At 36.3% G+C, this 21,314-nt stretch overlaps 1 protein-coding gene and 1 pseudogene across 1 annotated transcript in view; both read left to right on the forward strand.

Annotated features, from left to right (window-relative positions):
- The window catches only part of CPD (carboxypeptidase D), a 98,510-nt gene that overhangs the window by 69,247 nt on the left and 7,949 nt on the right, over window positions 1–21,314 (forward strand). The window contains exons 10-19 of the mRNA XM_006890993.1: window positions 298–440; window positions 2,392–2,561; window positions 6,705–7,028; window positions 9,212–9,407; window positions 12,031–12,166; window positions 14,094–14,225; window positions 15,144–15,239; window positions 15,332–15,396; window positions 17,859–17,990; window positions 18,481–18,666. Of these exons, the coding sequence (XP_006891055.1) occupies window positions 298–440; window positions 2,392–2,561; window positions 6,705–7,028; window positions 9,212–9,407; window positions 12,031–12,166; window positions 14,094–14,225; window positions 15,144–15,239; window positions 15,332–15,396; window positions 17,859–17,990; window positions 18,481–18,666 (1,580 nt within the window). The remainder of the gene's footprint in view (window positions 1–297; window positions 441–2,391; window positions 2,562–6,704; window positions 7,029–9,211; window positions 9,408–12,030; window positions 12,167–14,093; window positions 14,226–15,143; window positions 15,240–15,331; window positions 15,397–17,858; window positions 17,991–18,480; window positions 18,667–21,314) is intronic.
- Window positions 3,288–3,689, forward strand: LOC102875276 (annotated as a pseudogene).

A 21,314-nucleotide genomic window follows, 5' to 3' on the forward strand; every position in this document is an offset into this window, starting at 1 on the left:
TTAAAAAGGTTTAAAATAGTAATTCTATTTTAAAAATCCAATGTTATTTGAGTGAAAGTATTGCACTAAAACTTAGTGAAAGTTATATTTTATTTCTATCTATTTCCGAGAACCTTAGGAAGAATGAAAATACAGGTGTTTTAGTTTCAGAGAACTCTTGCAGGAACATTTTGTTGTTTTTCTGCCAAATGTTGATGAAAGAGCAGTTTTTTTTTACTAGGAATGCTGCTTACTTTTAAAATTCTAAGCATTTTAGAATTTCTTCAAAGTGAGCAGTTTTAATTTCTTAACCTTTAGGTGGTATGCAGGACTGGAACTACTTACACACAAATTGCTTTGAAGTGACAATTGAACTAGGTTGTGTGAAATACCCATTCGAGAAGGAGCTGCCAAAACTTTGGGAACAGAATCGAAGATCTCTAATCCAGTTCATGAAACAGGTGACTACTCAGAAATGAACTATCAAGTTTCTTTCAAGAGCAAGAAGAATTTTGTATGTACATGGGGTTTGCATTCAGTGTTTTTATTATAATTAGTCCTTTTGAGTTCAGTGTGACCCACTCATGTTTTAGCACATTTATGTAGATAATTCATAGACCAAAATGGGTCTATTTATGTGCATATGAAAGTGTTTATGAAATGATTAAATAGATAGTGAGATTTTGCTCTTAATTGTTAGTAATCACATTTTTTCCTGTCTTTTAAAGATTGATATAAGTTGCATACTATTCTAAACATTTGTCAAATGAGAAAAGATGAGCTGTGTTTTTTGTTGTTGCTTTTTAACTTTTCAGTGGTTAGAGTGAGAGTTTAAAGAGAAAATTCATTTTTCATTCAACAGTTTATACACATTTTGTTGCAGAACTTTAGTTCCCCTTTCCTCACTGTAACAGAACTCTTTCCACTTTTCTATGCTTCCATTTACCATTTGTCCTTCTTTCCCGGCTTTTGAGCTTTGTTTTGGGGCATATACTGCTTTTTTGGTTTTATATGGCTGATTGTTCCTGGGGCTCAGGTTGTAGACCTGTCTGTAGTTTGGCTGAAAAGTGATGCAAGGGTGGGGTAAATGTTTTATTCTTTCACTTTTTGACAGTGATTTGCTGTGAACTGATTAGTTTTTTTGTATTTGGCTATACATTATGGCCAGTAGGTAAAAACTGTAAGAAATAGGCTAATGGGCTAATGTGAATTAGAATAATCTGATAATGTTTTGTGCCAGTTCTTTTCTGCTTTGTTTTTTATGCTGAATATTGTTTCATAATGCCTGTGAATTTGTGTACTGATTTTTTTTAGAAAAATTTTTAGAAAACACTTTATTCTAAAAATTTTAGGCATACAGAAAACTTGTAAAACTTTTCAATTTGAGATCTTTTTATACCTACACATAGATTTAACAATTTTTAACAGTTTCTTGTGTTTGCTTCACTTATATTTAAATTATAACATGTATTTCTACACACCTATTTTACTGTTGTTGTTGTTGAGTACTTTTAGTTGGAACCAACCCAGAGCTGACCCTCCAGCAGGTTTTCCGAGTCAGTAAATCACATAGAAGGACACTGCCTGTCTTTTTCTGTTGAGCAGCTGGATGATTCCAACAATATGCCTTTGCATTGTCAGTGCAGCTCCTTACTGCTAGGCCACCAGAACTCCCTAATTAATTTTTTTACTAAAATAATTCAAACGAAATTGAAGATAGCCCTTTATCCCTAAAAATTTCTGGATGTTTCTCCTAAAAAATAAGCATAACCTTCTACATAATCCAATGCCATTGTACCTTCTAAGAAAATTAATAGAAGTCCCTAATAATATCTGATACCTATTTATAGCTAAAGATGGACAGTCTCCTCCTTTGCAGTTACAGCCTCTGAAAACCTTTTGGAGGTCAGCTGAGTTGATTCCAATTCGATGGCAATGAATAACAGCAAACATTCTGTGTTAAACTTTCTCTTACTTGTTCCATAAATATTTACCTTATATTTTAGAAGCAGGACTCATGCATTGCATTTAATAATTATGTATCTACTTTTCTAACTAGGAATAGCTCTTCCAGTTTTTAAAAATTACTTTTTATTAAGCCAGTTTACTTGTAGGTCATTTTACTTGTAGCATGTACCTTATTTTCAACTTGTCCACATAATGCTAATGTTAAACGATGTTATTGATATTGCTCATGATGAAGACAACCTACCCTGTGGAAAAACAGTCTCTAGAAATGAAAATGTTTTGTTTACTGAGTGTTTATCCTGAGCTTTACAATGATCTAATTTCTCTGTGCTCCATACTTTTACATTGCTGCAAATCTTTTTTTTTTTTTTTTGGCATTATAAGCTCAGCAAAAGTAGGTGATGACTTTTATCATTAAAATTTTGTGTCTTTTGTCTTATCCAGGTTCATCAAGGTGTCAGTGGATTTGTCTTAGATGCCACAGATGGCAGGGGTATATTAAATGCCACCATTAGTGTTGCAGAAATTAATCACCCAGTAACTACTTACAAAGCTGGTGATTACTGGCGTCTCTTGGTTCCAGGAAATTACAAAATCACAGCATCCGCTCGAGGGTGAGTGACTGAATCTTTGAAATTGCGTGTTCAGGAGTCAGATAAAAAAATGATTCCATTCTGGAAGGTTGCTACCAGAAAGCACTAACAAACTTTAATTTCAGTAATGTTAGAGGTTGTTATGTTTTGACTCTGTCGTGCAGAGTAAGTGTACTAACTAGCAGATGTGAGAAATCTGTGAATGTACCCTAAATGATAGGTTCCTTTACTTTTCCTTCTCTTTAGATCACCTGCCCCCATCCAGATGTAAAAACGATTATGAATTATATCCTTCATTATGGGTAAAAACTCTGGGAGTTACTTATTGGTTGAAAAAAAGAATGTTTCTGCTCTGCTCCACACATCTACTCATGTTATCCAGTAAACACCATTACCTAATATTTGTCCCGTTTTAAAGTCTTTTAATGTTCTCTCACAGGCTGTTATTTTTCACTGTTCTACAGTTTCCTTTGTTGCTTCAGTGCTATTTGCTTCTTGCTAGTTCTCAATATAAATACTGTCTTCAGTTTTTTACAAGTTTTTCTTTCCGTAAAGATATTTTTCTTAAAGAAGGAATAAACTTAAGACCTTTTCTTTTTTCTAAGAAAAAAAATGATCTTTTCCCCTCCTTTACAGCTTAAAATTAGAAATACTTGACTACTTTATCTGAAACTTACGTTTTTACATTTTCTTTTTTCTTTTTAAAACCGAAGTTTATTTTTACTTAAAAATTCTCAAGCCACCTCTCGCAAGGTTTTGTCTTCCTGGAAGTGCGCAAAAACGAAGACATTCTCTTTTAACAGTGTCGTGATGTGCAGTGACAATGTGGAGAAGGAATATTCCAACCCGGGTAATACATGTTTGGAGAATGGCTCTTTCTTGCTGAACTTTACTGGCTGTGCAGTGTGCAGTAAATGGGATTTTATGATGATCATAAACAAATCCTTCAAAGAGGAACACGGAGAAGAAATAGTTACCTATGATCATCTGTGTAAGAATTGTCATCGTGTAGTTGCCAGGCACGAGTATACATTCAGTATCATGGATGAATTTCAGGAGTATGCCATGCTGTGTCTGTTATGTGGCAAAGCCGAGGAATCTATCAGTATTCTCCCTGATGACCCCCAGCAGATGACTCTCTTGTTCTAAGGATCTTCTGCAGTGATCCTGTAGACTTGGTTTTCAATACAGCTTATCTGATGGTTAGTCTGAAGAAAAAAAAATTCTCAAGACAGTTTTAAAAAAAATCCCAAAGATCAAAGACATCCAGGTTTAATAAAGCTTATAGTAAGGTGGTGGCCATCTCTTCTTCCACTGCTTCAGCTTCAACTTCATTCTGGCCAGGTTGGTGCCTTGAAATTACTTCCAGATAGAAACAAAACAATTCCTCTAACTTCCAGTTTTCATAAAAGCCCATCACCGTAGCAGTGACTGACATAATACCTCCAGTGGCAACCAGGGTTATTGCAGTACACAAAGCTGTATAATTCTGATCCCAAGGCACTGAAGTAAATCCAAGATACATGTCCAATTGATAAAAAGCAGATGTGTCTACAGATTTTATGTGTAAATGGGTCCTCCACTATTATCTGCCACCTATTCCAATGCTAAGCTGGGATCATGGCAAGTGGTAGCTGAAATTTATGATCATAACATGACGGTAGTAACAGCCAAGCAATCACCAGGAGGAAATCCCATTTTTACAATTGTATTATTTTCTTTTTTTATGTTTTCAATACTGCCAGTCTTATTTCTAAAGAACTAGTTGATCAACCATTGAAATAAGAGGAAATATATGAGAAGATTTATAGCTACTATTACCTTTTTTTTTTGTGGAAGGAGGAGTGGCATCCACTTCCATAATAGCTTGCCTCCAGAAACCCTGTGAACCGGGAGAGAGGATGAAAGACACCCAAGCATTGAGGACTCTCCTTCATAGGGTCACTATGAGTTGCCTGTGACTTAACAACAACAACAACATTACCTTTTTTAAAAACAATTGTTTTCAAATGCCTGTTGTTGTTAGGTATTGTCAAGTCCACTGCAACTCATATGGAATCCTGTGAACAACAGATCAGAGCCTTGCCCTATCCTGTACCATTGTCACAATCTCCACCAAGCTCAAGTCTATTGTGGGAGTTACTATGTCAAACCATATCACTGAGGGTCATCCTCTTTTTTTTCTGACCCTCTGCCTTTCCCAGCATGATATCTTTTTCCCAAGGATAGGCCCTTCTCAATATATGCCCCAAATAAAAAAGACAGTTTCACCATCTGAGCTTCTAAGGCACTCTGGGTGATTGCACTGCCTCCAAGACAGATGTGTTTCTTTTTTTGGCAGTGCAAGGGATATTTGGTACTCTTCTTCAACACCACAGGTGAAAGGCCTCAATTCTTCAGTCTTCCTTCTTCATTGTCCAGTTCTCAGTTGTATGGAAAGTAATTGAAAAGATCATGATGCACCTTAGTCGTATCTTAAATCCTTGCTCTCTAGCACTTTGGAGAATTCCTTGATAGCAGATTTCCCCAGTGCATCCTATCTGTAAATTTCTTGACTGCTGCTACCAAGGGTATTGATTGTGGATCCAAAGAAAAATCCTTGACAACTTCATTCTTTTCTGTTTCTATCATGATGTTATCTATTGGTCCAGTGGTGAGAATTCTTTATTTTCAAAGTTGACGTGTAATCAGTGACAGGTCTTCCTCACTTTCTGTAAGCAAAGTTATATCATGGTGCATTAATGTAAGTTGTTGAGTTTTCCTCCAATCCTTATGAAACATTCTTCTTCATATTGTCAAGTTTCTTGAGTTATTTACTCAGTATACAGATTCTCTTAGTTGCCTAATGGTCTATAAAAGGATGAATTAAAATTTTATTGTTCACCACCACCACCACTTCATAGTTGTTGAGTCTGATTTGTAGTGACCTTTCATTGGGTTTCCCTTTGGAACAGCTGGGATATTCATAACCACCAACCTTTTGGTTAGCAGCACAAGTCACTCCAAATGCATAGCACTACTCCTTAAAGCTCCTTAAAGCACAGCTCCTTAAAGCTCCATATTAATGGATAATCAGGGAGCTCCGATGGCGTAGTATGTATGGAGTTTCACTGCCAACTAAAAACATGCGTTTGAATCCATCAGCTGCTCTGCTGGAGAAAGCTGCATAGTCTCCTCTTGTGAGATTTACATCCTAAAAAACTTGTGGGAGGGTCAACTATCGGTGGGTTTTGACTTGACGGCACATAACAGTAACAACAATGAATAATAATAAGATCTTTTCTCTGCAGTTTTTACATACTGCTGTATAAATTAAAGCAGTAAAATATCAGAGAAGGATATCCTTGATAGAGAGTATTATGTTATTACATCCTAACCTTATCTATATATGCTGATGACAGACAGTGAATTCAGATTCTAGAAGTCATGAGGTTATCCAGTACAAGCATAAAAGTTACTTTTCCTTCTACATTTTCAGTGTGGTTTGCATGAAAGTTTACAGAGCAGATTGGTATTCCATTTCACAGTCCATGACATTCCAGTCTGCCTAATAAAGCACTCCTCACTCCATGACACAGTGCCTTCCATTTCCTGGCCCTTCTGCCCTCCTTATCACTAGGGAAATGCTGCTCCTTTGACTGTGTATGCTTGATTGTCCTAAAGAGTGTGTTCTTCCCTCTTTGTTTTTTATAATTTTTTTTTTCAGTTGCTTCATATACCTGTCCATTATTTGCCTGGAAGATAAGCACAGGGATGATTTCAGTTTCAGGCTCTTGGTGTGACTAAGGGCCTTAGTCTTGGGAATTAGACCAATAAGCCTGATCTTTTTTATGGTTCTGATTTTCGTTCCAAATTTTTCTTTCCCTGTGGTCCTGACAGAGTGGTCAGCAGTGGTGGCCATGCGCCATCTAGTTCTTCTAGTAGCACAAAATTTTCTTTAAATCATGTGTATGGTCTTAAGAATATATTTTATAGTCAATACATACATGTTCTTGGTTTATTATTTTTAAAACTTACGTTCTCACAACATTAAAAATTTTACTTTTTGGAGCAATGTATCACATTTGCCCCAAGTACTCTTCTACCTTCCACACACCTTTGTTTTCCCAGGATTTGAGTATTCCAGCTGGAGAAGTGTGACTCTGATCTGTGCCTCTATTACAGGTATAATCCAGCTACTAAGAATGTGACCGTGAAGAGTGGTGGTGCTATTCAGGTCAACTTCACACTTGTTCGATCATCAACAGATTCAAACAATGAATCAAAGAAGGGAAAAGGGGATAGCACCAACACTGAGGATTCCAGTGATCCAACCACTAAAGAGTTTGAAACGTTGATTAAAGACCTTTCAGCTGAGAATGGTTTGGAAGACCTCATGTTGCGATCCTCTTCAAATCTAGCTCTCTATCGATATCATTCATACAAAGACTTATCAGAGTTTCTGAGGGGACTGGTAATGAACTATCCACAGATTACAAATCTTACCAGGTAAGGCTCATCTTTTCCGTTTTACTGCCTTTTTTATTTTAAAAAAGGATGCATTTAGTATTAGCCACATTGAATGATTCGTATAATTTATGTAGAAATATAATACCAAAATGGTTACACATGGTGGACAGTGTTTGGTGGAGCTCCCAGATTAAGACAGGTTTGGAAGCAGGAGTGGCATCCATTTCCTAAACAACATACCTCTGGAAACTCTGTGAACTTAGAGAAATGAAGATAGTTATAGAAAGGGTTCAGGTCTTTTGTTCAGAAGGTCGCTGTGAGTCATGCTCGACTTGATGGCAGTCAACAACAACATATAGAAGTAGACCTAATGAAATGCTATGGAAAGATTACAGCCTAGAAAACTCTGTGGGGCAGTTCTACTCTATCCTATTTGTCGTTGTGGTGGTGGTGGTGGTGTACCATCTAGTTGGAACTGACACTTCAGCAGGTTATTAGAGGCAGTACATCGCATGGGAGGAGATTGCTCATCTTTCTTCCACAGGGCAGCTGATGGATTTGAACTGCTTGCCTTTGAGTTAGCAGCACAGCTCCTTACCACTAGGCTACTCTAGAACTTCCTACTCTGTCTTATAGAGTCTCTATAATTCAGAGTCAACTCAACAGCCCACAGCAGCAGTCTGTTGACAGTCTCTTTTCCCTGCAGCCTTGGAGATATCTGAGAGTACTAGGAACATCTGTACTACTGGCTTAAGTAAAACATCTTCACCTCTACTTTCTGTAACATGTTTACCTTCCTTTGCCTGTTTCATTATGTCTTCTTTAAAATCTAGTGCCTTCAAGTAAATTCCAACTTATAATGATCCTGTAGGACAGAGTAGAACTGGCCCAGAGGGTTTCCAAGGCTGTTAATATTTATAGACGCAGACTGCCACACCTTTCTTCCACAGAGCAGCTAATAGGTGTGAACTACCAACCTTTAGATTAGCAGCCAAGCATTTAACCACCAGTTCTTGTTATAATCATTCTAAAATTATTTTCATAATTTATTGATCTCTGTTGTTTGTCTATTTTATAGATATTTGTTCTCTTATTTTGTCTTGAGCTTATGTCTACCTCAACTGATGCTTGAATATTTCTACCATTTCAGGTTTTAATAGCATATATACTAGTTCCCTCTGGCAATTAAAATATACCAGCTACTCTGCAGGAGAATGATGAGCATTCTCTTCCTGTGTAATGTTTAGACTCAGAAACCTAATGGAGCGTCAGCTATGAGTCAGTTTTAACTCCACAGCAATGAGAGATATGTTAGTTTTATATAGAGCTTATAGATTTTCTTATTTTAACAACCAAAAATTAAATGTAAATTAAACAGTTATAAGTTCTTTTTATGTGCATTTGTTTCATTAAGTCTTGTTTTTAAAATATTTCAATTAAAAATAAACTTATATATTATGTATTTCCCCCCAATATGGAACGCCTGCATTTGGTCAGACACAGGATGATTATAGGTGCTATGCCAGCAGGCATTGAATATCACTGAACAGCATAGTTAGAAAAGAGTGACTTTTATATTCTATTGAATCGTCTCAATTTAGTGCTAATATTTTTCTCTTCATTCTTGTTAAATCTCCCTTTATATCAAAGAAAGCAGGCCTTAAGTTCAGTGTTCTTGGCAGGCAGAACATATGACTATTGTTTTCATTGCATTAGTTTTACTATAGAGTATAAAATGTCTTATTTGCATAAATTAATTTGGATTTTTAAAATTATGTTCCCTATACTCCTGAGTATTCACATATCTGTAATAAAAATTTAAGTGAGGAAATTTATTCACAAAATAGAACAGGATTCAGATCTGTTGTTCATAGGGTCACTGTGAGTCACTTATACTTGACTCGATGGCACCTAATAGCAGCAACTGCATATTAACCAAATATTAGTAAAGATTATAAAAGCTGGAACAAATACTATGAAGATGGTATAGGAATAACTGAGGATGCTGAACTAATGCACAATCTTGCCTCAATCTGATAATACTTTTCATTCTATTCTACTTTAATTAAAGACAACAAATTCTCTTAAGTTTTTTTAACATTGTGATTGTTGAAATGATTTTTTTAAAAAGCCTTTTGTGTTTCATTTTCATGTCTTTTTTAAAAGTCTGTAATTCAATATGAATGTCATATGTGATTTTTTTTGCTTCTGGTTTTTGAAAGTTTGGGACAGAGTGTTGAATATCGTCACATTTGGTCCCTTGAAATCTCCAATAAGCCCAATGTCTCTGAGCCTGAAGAACCGAAGATTCGTTTTGTTGCTGGTATCCATGGAAATGCTCCGGTTGGAACTGAACTGCTTTTGGCTCTAGCAGAATTTCTCTGCCTGAACTACAAGAAGAATCCAGCTGTTACCCAAGTGAGATTACAACCTGTTTTAACATGCTTTAAAAAAAGAATTGCAGTGCTGTGTCAATACCAAGACACTTTGTAAAGAATTCTTAATTTCTTGTTATGTTTTACATTTATAGTACATTATAAATGTTACCCTTTAAAATGGACCATTTCCATGCATACATGCCAATATTTTCTTGCTATTGTGTTTCTTTGTATATAGTAAAAAACATACAGAGAAAAAATAATGAAGATTATTTACAATGAACTCTCTATTTTCTTATTTAATACTAACTTTTCAAATTCTACTCTGTTTTCTGTATTCTCATTTTAGGAACTTGTATCCCAAGTAGCTTAAATCTAGGATATTGGTGGTGTTTTTATGTACTGTCAAGTCAGAACCAACTCATAGGTGTCCCTGCAGTGGGTGTTCAATCTGTAAGTCACACATCCCTTTTTTCTCACACAGAGCAGCTGGTGGATTTGAACCACATGTCTCTGTGTTGGCAGCATAATTCTTTACCACTCAACCACCAGAGCTCCTAAAACTAGGGTACTTTATTGTAGTGGTAGGCAAATAGATTTTTCTTCTCATGTAATAAATACAAATTGGGCATCTTGGCTGCTAACAAAGTTTAAACAAATCAGTATGATATAGTCCACTTTAGCCACCCATGACTGCAGAAGAGAACTAACTGATCCAAGGCTTGGTCTGGATTATTGTTTTTGTGATGATTGTTGTTGTTGTGTACAGTCAAGTCAGAGCCACCTCATAGCTGACCTTCCACCTAGTTTTCAGAGGTACTTCAATGGCACAGGCTGGAGTATGCAATCTAATTCTGTGATGTCTCAGAGAAAGGGAGCAAAGTATACATTCTTCTAGGATACTCATTAATTGGCACTGTCTTTGTTGAACTTGGGAAAGGGGGAGATAACTACTATTGAGAATTTACTGTATGTCAGCCACCATACTGGATATTTTTACATGTATCATTAATATAATCCTCAAATATATAGTTGGAATTATCTATCTCCATTTTACAGATGATACTGCAGCAGAGATTCTCTAACTTTTAGGCGGATACACAGCTAATTAAGTGATATAATTGTGATCTAAATGCATGTGTATTTTACTCTAAAGCCTATGTTGTTTTGTTATATCATACTGCCTCCCTCAAAAGGAATCAGGACATAATTGATACCATGATTAGGTGAGATGGACAAAACTCAGACCTGATTAGAAATTATTTTACCATCTTCAGTAAAATGTTTTCTACTGAATTATTCATTTGAGTTGCAGGCAGTATCTCAAAGATACTTCTCCCCTTATTTTAAGTGGAAAAAGTATCTAGGACAGTGTTTATCAACCCTGGCTGTATATAAGAGCCACCAAAACATCTGAGAAGCTTTTAAAAAGTACTTATACCCGAACCCCACTCCCAAAAGCATGAATAGTCCTATGTTTAGCCAGAACTGCAAACTTCTGATTCCAACTGTATGAGACTGTGTATCCTAGGTAAAAGGGCTACTGTTGTTGTTATGTGCCGTCGAGTCACTTGCAACTCACAGTGACCCTATGTACAATAGCCCTGAACTCTGCTCTGTCCTGTGCCAATTGCACTGTCTCTGACACACCCATCCCGATTACCCCAGTCACTGAATCAATCCACCTCATAGAGGGTCTTCCCCTCCTATGCCGTCCCTTCACCCTCCCAAGCATGATGTCCTTCTCCAAGGACCAGTCCCTCCTTACAACATGTCCAAAGTAGGTCAGACAGAGCCTCAGAATCCTACTTTATCAGAATTTGCCTCACTAGTCTAATTGGGTTTGAATAGTTAATCTAGTAAGACTAGGTTACTTTAGATTGGAGATCAAAAAAATACGCATTCCCAGATTCACATCCCTAGAAATTCTGATTCAGAAGGCCTATAGTGAAGCTCAAGCATTGATACTTTAGAAAGAACTCTCTAGCAGGGGTCAGATTTGAGAATCAGTGAATTCAAGGATTGCAAATGGTTCAGTCTATGGATAGATAAATCAATGGATCACAGAATTGTAGATGATACACCTCAGAAACTAGGTCATGTCACATCATCTGGAGGAGAGATTATTGTTGGTTAAGGTAAATATCTCATCTGAGTTTTTGTTGTTGCTTTTGGTTGTGCTGATTTCAACTTTTTTTTTCCAGGTAAACATTACTATATTTCAAATTACCCATTTTAGTTTGTAGTCTTGAAAATTCAGGCTCATTATTGTTCAAAGCCAGTGATCAGTACATTTTTCCTGTAGAGGGCCATACAGTATTTCTTTTAAGCTAGTGAAATAAACATTCTGTGTTGCAAACTCTGCCACTAGAGCAGGAAAGCAATCATATATAAATAAATTGCATGACTTTGTGCCAATAAAACTCTATATGATAGTAGATAACAAATTGGATTTAGTTTGCAGGCAATAGTTTGCCAGTGCCTTTTTTTGTCACCAGGAGCTCTCTGGGAATTTGGAGCAACAAAGATTTTGTTTCTTTCTTTTAGTTCTGCCATTTTAAAGCAGTGTTTAAAACAAACAATAAAGACTTTGTCTTTGAGGTATGGAAAAGATATTTGTTGGTTCCACAAAGAACTAATAAACTCATTGATGTCTGTTTCAGTTGATTGACAGGACTAGAATTGTCATTGTCCCTTCTCTAAATCCAGATGGGCGAGAGAGAGCACAAGAGAAAGACTGTATTTCAAAGTCAGGGCAAACAAATGCTCATGGAAAAGACCTGGATACAGACTTCACAAGTAAGACTAATTTTTAGACAGCACTTTGGAAATACTTAATGTATTTTTCATTGGTTAATTCTATTTTGTAAATGGATAGACTTCCTTATTTATGTTACATATGTGAGGGGTAAGTTAATACATACATCCAGAAAACTTTGTTTTTATAATTTTTTCATTTATAAAAGTACTTGAAGTTCTTGCTAAGAATTCCAGTCAGAAAAAAAAATATCCAGTGAGTACTCCTGAGTACTATCACTGGTATCATAGTGATTTCTGTTCCTTTCTCCTTTCTCATCTATATGTGTACACACACATACACTGTATATATCTGGTATATGTGTACATTGAGTTGAAGGGCTTATTTCTTTTTTATATAAATGGAATAATCAACTAGATAACATGTTCTACAGCTTTGTCATTGAATATGCATTTTTTTGTATTTTCATCTATCCACACTTAAAAATCACAAGTGTTCAGCATTTTAGTTTAAATCACAAAATAATAGCATCTCAAACTCAAAACCAAACCTACTTCCATCAAGTCATTTCCAACCCATAAAGACCCTCCAGTGGGTTTCCAAGGCTACAAGTACATAAATGTGTCATCAGGATCAGAGGAAGACTCATCAATAACCTGCATACAAAAGAGGACTTCAAACACTTTTTGCAGAAGATCAAAGACAATACTCTTCAATATGGATTACATCTCCACATCAAGAAAACAAAAATTCTTACGACTGGGTCAGTAGACAAAATCATGTTAAATGGACAAAAGATTAAAGTTGTCAACAATTTCATATTTCTTGGATACATAATCCATACCCTTGGTACCAGCAATCATGAAATCAAGACATGTTGCATTGAGAAAATCTGCTGTCAAGGACCACTCCAAAGTGCTGAAGAGCAGTGATGTTACTTTAAAGACTAAGGTGCACTAGATTCAGGACATGGTCCTGTAACTCATTTGCTATGTATCTGAAGGTTGAACAATCAGTGAGGATGATAGAATAATTTATGCCTTTCTGTTTTGGTGTTGGAAAAAAATACAGACCCATGAGCTGCCAAAAGAACAAACAAATCTATCTTGGAGAAAGTGCAACCAGAACGCTTTTTAGAGACAAGGATGATGAAGCTTCATCTCGCATACTTTGGGTGTGTTGTTAGTAGGGGACAGTCCTTGGGAAAAAAGCATCATGCTTGGAAAGATGCAGAGTCAGCAAAAGAGAGAAAGGTCCTTAAGAAGGTAGATTGACTCAGTGACTGTAACAATCTGCTCAAGTGTATCAGAGATGAGAATAACCCAGGTTCAGATACCGTGTTCATAGAGTCCTTATGAATCATGCTTGACCCAATGGCACCTAACAACAATAACTCTTTATGGGAAGAGACTGCACATCTTTCTCCTTCAGAATGGTGAATGGATTCCAACTTTCAGCCTTTAAATTATCAGCCTGAAATGTACTTTGTTACTATGGCTTCTTAATTGTATCTCAGTATAACATTGATAGCAACATTTGGGTCAACCATTTTCTTGCTTAATATAGAATTAGTTTATTTTGAGTTTTTAGTCATAAAACAGTACGACAGAAAACATTTTGGTTTGTGAAAATCTTTCCTTTTTTCAAAGATAGATTGTCTTTCTCCTTAACTATTATTTAAAGGGAGATGTGCCCATTTCATTTGTTTTCCATTAGGAATTTTCTTAAACTTAGCTAGAAGTGTTAGTATATACATATTAACACTGAAATAGGTAAAACTCAATCTCTCTTCTAGAATATGCTTTTTTGCTGAAGATTGTACCTTTTGGTGAAATAAAATACTTATCAATAAATTTTACAAGTTAATATTTTGATTGTGTCCAAGTAGAAAATAGGATCTTAGCTATTAAGTCGAAACTTTCAAAACTTAATATTATCTATATTAACTTTAACTTTTCTATTTTTTAGATAATGCTTCCCAGCCTGAGACTAAAGCCATCATTGAAAATTTGATTCAAAAACAGGACTTCAGTCTTTCTGTTGCTTTAGATGGTGGTTCCGTGCTAGTTACATACCCATATGACAAGCCAGTGCAGACAGGTATGAAGGGTATCACTTCACATATGTAGATTTTAAACTTACCAGAAGTTCCAATCAGATAATGTTTCTTATAAATGTATTTAAAAGTTAAGTGTTTGAGCATAATCCATGAGTAAATAACCAGCCTAAAAACATTACACATATATGAACAGAATTCAGGCATTTAATTGGAGGAAAGAAGTCCTCTGTATTGAAGGCCTAGGTTTGTTGACATCATGTCACATAGTTCAGTTTTGTTCTCAAGAATTTATTGAGCAATTACTGTGCTTGGAAACCTTGGGTTTCTCATCAAACTAATAGGCAGTACACAGCTTCTCCTCTCTTCTAAACTCTGATTAGTGCACTTTATGATAAACAGATCTCTGTAGGGCCATTGTAGATTAAGATAGTTTGGGTAAATTGCTTTATGAAGTAGATAGTGATTAGGCCACAGTAACCTAGAAGTGTAGTAAACATAGACCAAAACAAGTTTATATTTTAGTTTGGTATTATTAACTCACTATTCTCTATGATACTGCCTTCAAGTCAAAACTACCTCATAGCTGATGCTCCATTGGGTTTTTGGAGGTTGGAAAGTACGCTGGAGATTATCTGCCTTTCTCTGGATAAGCTGCTGGTGGGTTCAATCCTACCAGAAAAGCACACCTTTTGAGTTAGCAGCACAACTGTTCGTAGAGTACTCCCCCCACCAGAGTTCCCTAAACTCACAATTAGTACCTTGTAATATAAAGAAGATAATCATCATCGTAGTCTCATTTTTCTGGGCTAAGTAAAATTATATGGTTGATTGTATTAACTCAGTAAACTTCAGTGGATTGTAGGATTTACTAAGACAGGAAAATGGCTTTCCTATTTATAAAGTTTAATTTGAAGTAATTATTTTGCATTTCCTCATTGACTTTTGATGTTTTTTTATAGTAGAAAACAAAGAGACTCTGAAGCATTTGGCATCTCTTTATGCAAATAACCATCCATCGATGCACATGGGTCAGCCCAGTTGCCCAAATAAATCAGGTAGATATTTGCCTCTCTTTTGTTGTTGTTGTGATTTACAGGGAGATGTTTTTATTTTCTTGCTAATCCTACACCTCTCAATGTTTTTATAGATGAGAATATTCCAGGAGGAGTAATGCGAGGAGCTGAATGGCATAGTCATCTGGGCAGTATGAAGGTATGCTTTTAGTGCACAGTGAGAATGGAATTGTAAATATTGCCCATTGAGTGAAAAACTAGGTGTCTTTTCTGATATAAAAACAAAATGATATCTACTTTATGGGTTTCTCATGTATAGCTCTTAAATTAACCCCTAATGGCATCTTAATTTGTTGTCCATGTGCTTCAAAGCAGTCCAGAGTTATGCAGTAGTTAGTCACATGGGCAACCAAAACTTTTATATCCTTCTCGTCCTGCTTTTCCCTCTTCATTTAAGAATGTATCTGTGTCTCCTAGTCCACACAGAATTACACTGTTATCCTAAAGGTCCTACCTTTCTGGCAGTCCTAATTCACCAGCAGCTCTGTGGGGGGAAAAAGAATAGTCTTCTCCTATGGGATTTAGAACCTTGAAATTCAGTGTTGGGTCAGCTATGAGTTGGTTCCAGCTTGATGCCATGAGGGATTATTATCTTTGAGACACTGTGGTATATAAATGTAGTGGTAAATAATATATGTCCCTGACCCATTTTGTAAATAAAAATGTTAATTTATTTGATCTTAGAGAAACTCTCAATGTTCTGTGAGAAATCAAATATGTGAGAGGTTACACCTAGTCAGGAACATAACCTTCTCTTCACAGAGAAAGTATTTGGAATACGAAAATGGTGAGAAAGGATGTTCTAGAAAGAGGAAGCACTAAGAGCGGAGACAATGCACCCACCCAGTGCTCTTAAATATGACTTTCAGACTTTCTGAGGCTGTTAAGTCTTTGAGAAGAGACCATACATCTTTCTCTCAAAAAGCAATGGTGGATTTGAACTGCTAATGTGTTTAGCAGCTAAGCAAACACATAAACCACTTTGCCATCAGGGCTCCTTTTAATTAGAACATAAATGGAAGCAAGAATATAATTGAGCACTGAATGCTGTGTTTTATTAAAAGAATAAGAAGGCACTAGAGAGTTTTGAACAGGAAATAATGACATAATCTGAACTGTGTTAGGGGAAGAGAATATCTTAACAGTGAGTTAAAATAGATTGTAGGAAAGGGATGTTATGATAGGAATACCGGTTTAGAATAGTCTAGATAATAAGTAATGAGGTTACCCAGAATAAGTTCACAGTAAGGGTGAAATCAAAGGATGAAGTTTCAGAACTATTGAAGAGAAGAACTGATGTAAATTATGATATGTCAGGAAAGTTAAAGAAAAATATTTTAAGTCTATGAGAAAAAGAGTTAATGGCATTAACCTGAGTTGTGAAAAATCATGAAAAAGAACAGGTTTCAGGACAAAAAATAACAAGTTAGGTATTTTAACCTGACAATATAGACAATGGCTTTTTTGCCAGAAAATGTAATCAGTGATTATTGTCATCAGCTCCAGGTTGACGCTATCAGAAGGCAAGTCCTATGCTTTTAGCTCTAGAATCTCAAAAACACCAGTGAAGTTCCAGGGTTGAATGAGAAGCTACCTCTTGATGTGTACTTATTCATTCATTCATTTTTCCAGCAACCCCTAATAAACCCTCTACCTGCGAAGACAAGCGACTCGACGGCACATAACAACAGCAACAACCTGCCAAGACATCATTGCTCTTTAGCAAGAGAAGTGCCACTTTTGGATTAGTAACACCACTCCCTACCCTTTAGCTACAACAGCTCCCTGAGAATCATCATGAATAAAGATGTTCATTGTAATCCCAAGGGCTACAACTAGGAAAATAATTCAAAGCAGGTACTGAAGAAATAGCAAGGAAATATATAAAAGCAGTGATATACACCTGAACCTAGTCATGGTATCTTCAGTTACTTCATCCCCATCTGCAAGTTGGATAATGAATAAGGAAGAGCAAAGAAGAATCTATACCTCTGAATTACAGTATCGGAGAAGAGTCTTGAATAAATACCATGGACTTTGAAAAGAACAAACCTCTTCTTGGAGGAAGTGCAAACTCTGGTGCTTCTCAGAAACAAAGATAGTGAAACTTCTCACACACTTTGAGCATCTTATCAGGAAGGGCCAGTTCTTGGAGAAAGACATCATGCTGGGAAAGGTGGAGGGTCAGAGAAGGAAAGACTTTGAACAAAATGGATTGATACAGTGTCTGTAACAATGAACTCAAGCAGGTCAAAGATTGTGAGGGTAGTGCTAAATAGGGTAAGGTTCTGCTATTGTGCCCAAGGACGCTCTTAGCTATAGTCAACTCGATGGCATAAAGCAACCACCACTTGCCAAGCAATGTAGGTACTGGAAATGGAAGTTAGACATACTCCCTATCTTCATGGGACCCACTGTCAGTTAGGAGCTCTTTACAACTTAAAAAATGTAGAATAGTTTATTTGTTTGCCATAAAGTGCTTCAAATATGTTTACATTGCCCACGTCATCTTTTTATCCCATATATTCCTTTTGTTACATTACAAATCCTCCTTACATTTTAGTAATAGTCCTATGTTTGTTTTTTACTTTTATATTCCAGGATTATAGTGTCACCTATGGCCACTGTCCAGAAATCACCGTGTACACAAGTTGCTGCTTCTTTCCTAGTGCTGTGCAACTCCCTTCCTTGTGGGCAGAGAATAAAAAGTCTCTGCTTAGCATGTTAGTGGAAGTAAGTCCCACCCTTTTAACTAAAAGCAAACTTGGAAAATACATTCAATGAAAACTTTTTATCAAAACATTTTATTACTAATTTTTTTAAAAATTATGTAATTTAAAATTATACAGATGTAAGAGTTCTGCTCATGCTATATTACCTGAGTCAATGCCACAGGTTCATGTCTGCTATAAATTAGATAACTTGGCCTTTTGAGTGCTGCAGTTTAATTTGAATATCACACAGAGTTACAGAAGGCAGTGTACTGTGGTAGAACAGAAGTAACTGAAAACACCAGAAAATTTGGGTTGCTTTAGAAATTGGTGCAATCAAATCTCTATTTTTTTTGTCTCTGTTGGCTCTGAAGCAGTAACAAAGTCAGAATCCAGGAGAAAACAATAAACCAGTCTTGTAACTTTTTATGTCAGGCCTCAGGCTATTGTCTCTAAAATACTTAGCTTTATGAAACATAAGTTTACATTTGAAACCTTATTTTCCCCCTCAGGTTCACAAAGGAGTTCATGGATTTGTTAAAGATAAGAGTGGAAAACCAGTCTCAAAAGCAGTCATCGTTCTCAATGAAGGAATAAAAGTGCACACAAAAGAGGGAGGCTATTTCCATGTTCTTTTAGCCCCAGGTTTCCATAACATCAATGCTATTGCTGATGGATACCAGCAACAACATTCACAGGTGAGAACCTTCAGTTGGGTACTGAAAAAACTCAGACTTCAAGTCAGAACCAACTCATAACTGACCCTCCATTGGGTTTCCAAGGAGAATATTGCCCATCTTTCTTCTATGTCTCTCCTAGTGGATTCAAACTGCCAGAGAGGTACAGACTAGGCCACCAGAGCTCTCTTATTTTCAATAGTACTTCTCTTTTATTTTTCAAACTCTTGTTAGAAAGCTTGAGAGATATGAAGAATTTTTATTGATTTTTTAAAATATTTTTTTACTGATTTTCATATAATAATACCTTTAGAGTATGTTTCATTCATATACATTGTGTTTTGGGGTTTTTTTAGAGAATATTAGTTTCTATAATCAAACCCATGTAGATAAGACCTTACATATTTAATAAAGTACGTTACACCTGTACAAATGGGGGGGGGAATTAAGTTTAACATTTCCGACCCAATATGGCTGTTAATTTCCATACAATGCCAACTCAACATGGTACAACTGGGATACTTTTTCCAGAGTTAACAGTATAGCTAGTTTCAAAAAATTCCAGTTATATACTTTTGTATTTATATAAAAAGACCAATTGCAGTGTGTTATGAGTCAATAGCAGCAACAGCTTTTTCAGGTTCTGCAGTCATTGGAACAAACATAATAGAGACATCCAGCGTACTCCATTTAAAAAAAAAGTATAAAGCAAAAATCTCAGAAAACAGCAAAGTTCTGTTACTGTTGTGGTACCTGGCACCATTTTTTTAAGCTTCTCAATCATCTGGAAAGAAAACATTGTAGAATAAAATAATTTTTAAAAAAGCAACTCTAAGAGGAGCTCTGGTGGCCTGGTGGCAAGGAGCTGCAACTACAATCCCAGAGGCACACAGTTCGAATCCACCAGATGCTCTGCCGGGGAAGGAGGGACAATCTCTTCCTGTACCAGTCAGATCTGATTTGACGGTACACTCACAGAAAAATAATTTTTATAAAAACCAACTCTGATATAGGACGGTCATTATTTCATATCGTAAAGCAAGTACAAGATATTTTACATTCCCAGAGGTATGATAGAGTATGTTCCTACATTCATAATACTAGAGGATACAATTAAAAAGGCATTATTTGAGACTTGATTCTACTTTTCCAACAGAAGGTCCAAAGCATGGTGTGACATAGCTCTGGTACAGAAATGTACCCTTTTAGACAGGATTTCCTTTCATTAATGGCACAGTTCTAAGTACTCATTACTGTTCATGAACATCAGCTAAAAACCATTAAAAAGAAAAATCCCACCCAAAATGAAAACAATGACCAAAAAAACCATTGGGTCCATATAAAGATGACCAGGTGGAGTCAAGCAGTATATTCAGCCTAACTATTACTTTACCAAATCTCTTATGCTTGACTGGTGAGAGTATCACAGAAGAAAGGAGATGGCCACTTAGCACTTAAAAGCCACAACCAAAACACAGCATCACTTCAAACAAAAGCAACAACTAAACAGTGCTTATTTAGAGATGTTCAAGAATGCTGACACCAATCCAGAATCACCTGCTCACTCATCCAGAAAGAAAGGGAAATCAGTTACTCTACTTTGATTACAAAATAAGCAAGCTGCCATAATAAAAAATAAGGCTCCTCTATCCAGCACCAGTTATCTTCGGTTCTTCACCACCAAGGCTACAAATGCTATAAGCATATGAAGAGAACACAGGAAGCAAAGAAACCACATCTCCAGTAGTAGCACATTGCTCGAGCTGAACTATTCCTCTGTAGGGTTATTACTGGTATTTCATTCTAATCATGAGGAATTTAGTTCTAAATTAATGCACTCAAAGAATGTGTGCACATATTTGTATATGAATTCTGACTAAAGATGCATGGACATCAACAGAGCATATGTTATCTAGTAGGTGCAAGTTTGCGAAGCCTCATTTTACAGGTACAGCAGCAGTGTTCTTAATGTCTTTGTGCATCTCCAAATTCAGGAGAGGTTGTCATGGACCATTTTACACTGCTGGCTGGCATCATTTGACTTTATACATTGTGTTTCATACAATCATTCATTCATATGTATTCTATTTTACATTATTTTTTATACTAGTTTACTTAGAAAATTCAAATACATTGTTTTTCATACCAGATCTTTCCCATTTCCCTTACCTCCACACCCATCAAATTGTGCAATCCCATGATTAATCTTCCCCACCCACACATCCTCACCCCTCCACTTCCACCATCCGTCCCCTTAAATCCTTATACTCATTCCACAGTAATTATTGTCTGTAGTATTTGTCCCTATGGGACTGAATTAGTTCACACAGCATAATGCTCTCCAGTCCCTCCCAAGTTAGGTAGTAATTTACAAAATCATTACTCCTGCATGCTACATAGTATTCCATTGTGTGAATATATCATAATTTCTCAATCCATTCATTTGTGGTTGGACGTCTGGGCTGTTTCCATGTTATTGAAATGGTAAATAACACTGCTGTGAACATTGGACCAGGAGGCAGTCGTCAGAACAGAGCAGAGCAACACTGCATGGTTCAAAATTGGGAAGGGTGTATGCCAGGGATGTGTCCTGTCTCCATACCTTTTCAACCTGTATACAGAGCAGATTATCCGGGAGGCGGGGCTCTATGAGGAGAAGCGTGGCGTTA

This window comes from Elephantulus edwardii, unplaced genomic scaffold (genome assembly GCF_000299155.1).
Source record: "Elephantulus edwardii isolate Elephantulus edwardi_28Jun2011 unplaced genomic scaffold, EleEdw1.0 scaffold00094, whole genome shotgun sequence".
Taxonomy (NCBI): Eukaryota; Metazoa; Chordata; class Mammalia; order Macroscelidea; family Macroscelididae; genus Elephantulus; species Elephantulus edwardii.